The sequence below is a fragment of the Fukomys damarensis genome, unplaced genomic scaffold, assembly GCF_012274545.1.
Source record: "Fukomys damarensis isolate Sample0158 unplaced genomic scaffold, DMR_v1.0_HiC HiC_scaffold_23, whole genome shotgun sequence".
Classification (NCBI taxonomy): Eukaryota; Metazoa; Chordata; class Mammalia; order Rodentia; family Bathyergidae; genus Fukomys; species Fukomys damarensis.
This window is the reverse complement of record NW_022900935.1, coordinates 41,318,186-41,320,685: the sequence shown is the minus strand read 5'-3', so window position 1 is coordinate 41,320,685 and position 2,500 is coordinate 41,318,186. Positions and strand designations below refer to the sequence as shown.

General features: G+C 35.6%; 2 protein-coding genes across 18 annotated transcripts in view; both read left to right on the top strand.

Annotated features, from left to right (window-relative positions):
- Positions 1–792, top strand: part of Camta1 (calmodulin binding transcription activator 1) — a 696,092-nt gene extending 695,300 nt beyond the window's left edge. For all 17 annotated transcript variants that reach the window (XM_033767633.1, XM_033767641.1, XM_033767640.1 and 14 more), the window contains one exon: positions 1–792. This exon is cut by the window's left edge and continues 497 nt beyond it. The gene's annotated coding sequence lies outside the window, so the exon portion shown is untranslated.
- A 507-nt stretch (positions 793–1,299) lies between these two features.
- Positions 1,300–2,500, top strand: part of Vamp3 (vesicle associated membrane protein 3) — a 12,908-nt gene continuing 11,707 nt past the window's right edge. Inside the window, exon 1 of the mRNA XM_033767396.1 lies at positions 1,300–1,307. Within this exon, the coding sequence (XP_033623287.1) occupies positions 1,300–1,307 (8 nt within the window). The remainder of the gene's footprint in view (positions 1,308–2,500) is intronic.

Below are 2,500 nucleotides of genomic sequence, written 5' to 3'. Positions count from 1 at the left end.
GAAGAATGCTGTACCTGCACCTGTGGTTATTTCCAAGAAGCTGAATCTGTGGGCTCGATTATCAATGGAGGGCTTAGATCATACAAATCTTTATTGGTTCCGTGTGTTCTCATTTCCTTCACTGGTTCTTATTTCATTTTTGTTCACTTGTTTTGATCTCTACAGCACACTTAATGCAACTTTTGAAATCTGCAGGTTTTTGATGTCTTGTGGAAATTTGCAGAGGGGCGGGTGTGTAGTAAACGGGTAATGCATGGGAAATAACGAGAAACAGCTTACAGAGTTTAAATTTATTTTCATGTCCCCACCACCTCCCAAGAACCTGCGAGGATAGTAATCATCTTGTCCCCTTTTCTCATGTTCAGCACTTTAATTTTTTGCCTTACTTTCATGTGCAATGAGAATTAAGACTTGGTAAAGCATGTAGCCTTTTTTAGTAACCTTGGAAACTAGTAATTCTGAGGAATCATAAACCTTGCCTGGACATTTGCCACCTAAACGACCAGTGTGGTGCTGCGTTCTGGCCAGTAAATTCCATGTTTTTGGCTCTATCTCATCCAAACAGAGCAGTTTCTGTGTATATATAGAAAGTAGAAATGAAAAGTGAGAAAATATTTGAAAGGGATTATATTAATTGCTAAATATTTTATTCACAAAGGTCAATAACGGCAAGATAAAATTATTTGTATAGTTTTGTCTGAGCAAGAAAAGATGTGGATGTATTGTTTGTATATATTGTATATATTAAAGAGATATGTGCATGAAATCAAGAAAAAAGAAATGAACAAAAAGCAAAGCATTAGTGGCTATGGTCTGTAAAATGAAACAAAAAAAAACCTTTATTTCACTATAAGAGTACTTTATTTTAAATGTTCTTTAGAAGAACATTTTGCTAAAGCATGATTAAACTGCAAAAAAAAAGAGCTACTGTATTTAGACTTAGGAACAAAGGCAGAGTAACATTAAAAAAAGGATATGTTTACATTTAATTTCGGCTACCAGGAGTTTAGTTTATTTTATTTAAAACTTTTTTTGCCAATGGTGCCAAGTAATGTGGATGCTAATATTGCTTAAGAAAATTTAAGTTACTTTTTGCAAAACAGATAATCATAAGATGAATCCTTACATAGCTCAACACCACCCACTCACTCCAACAACTTAGAACGATCAGAACCTGACAAAAATAGTATGAAGAGCAGAAAAATGTCACGTTTTCATACCTCCTGCTGGATATCAGAAACTGTAATTAAATTGTACAAAAAAATGAAAATGAAGAAGACAGAGACTGGTCTTGTAGAGATGCCGTGGTATATTACTATTTCCACATGATGAGGAGCCAAAGAAATCTGATGCTTTTAAAAATTAAACTACTAATGTCAAATTGAAAGAATGAAGTTTGCATTTGCTGATGCCAGTTTAAAATCCCCAGGTTAGGTTTGAGGATCAGTTGGTGTGAAGCTGAGATGTTTTTACTTGGTTCTGGCTGCCAACTGTGAGTTAAAACTCAAGGCTTGTTGTGAAGCCTAAAAATATTCACAAATAAGCTTTTAAACTGGTGTCTTTAGAAGGAAGGTAGATATAAAACATTGCAGTAAAAACTGGGGTCAGTGCTCTTGGTGCCTTTTCTATAATTGTACTTGTTTTTTAATTACTTCCTTTCACTGCCAACCTCGAATTACTGTACAGTATATGTCTTTCTGCTTGTGACCAGCTTTGACAACAGTGACAGCCCCACAACTAGTAGCCACCTGTACATTTGTAAACTGACCTGATTCAATTTTGTTTTTAAATGTGTGGGTTATGTTGCAGCTGTTGCAGTCCCCCTCCCCAGATGCCTATTATTTCACACACTTTGATTTGTAGGAGGACACTGAGTAATTTACCAAAATAATTCATTCATAACTGGGAACAGAATGTGAAAGCCAGCTCTTTGAGAATATCCTATAATAATACTGAATTTGGATACATTTATTCCATTTATTATGGTACACATAACTGATTTTTTGACCAGAGTAATGACCTCAGTGGATTTGCTTTAACCCTCGCATTTTTTAGTTGTTTCACATGCTACATTCTTAGCTAAATAAAATTTCAGATGATTGAGATATAAATAGAATTAGGAGGTCTTTATGGAAGGGATAGGTAGTAGGTTCAAAACCTACCAGTACAACTGTGAATCCTAGGTGAGGTAAAAATGCACTTCCACTGAAACAAAGCATTTCTGACCGCTTTTTCTTGGTTGTGAATCTTAATTTCAAATATATGATGATAGGCAAGCGCAGCTTTCTTGGATAATCTGAATTCCCAAGTGCCAGGAGTAGGATTTCATTATAAAATTAATAGCTAACCTTATTCTGTCTCCTGAAGATTTAATTGCTATTCTTGTTACCCATTCAAAATCAGCTGTACTGTGTGAACAAAATAAAGACAACATGAACCCCTCTCTGGCTGCACGGTCGCTTATGGCAGTTCCACACAGTAGTTGGCGCCCAATGGGGGG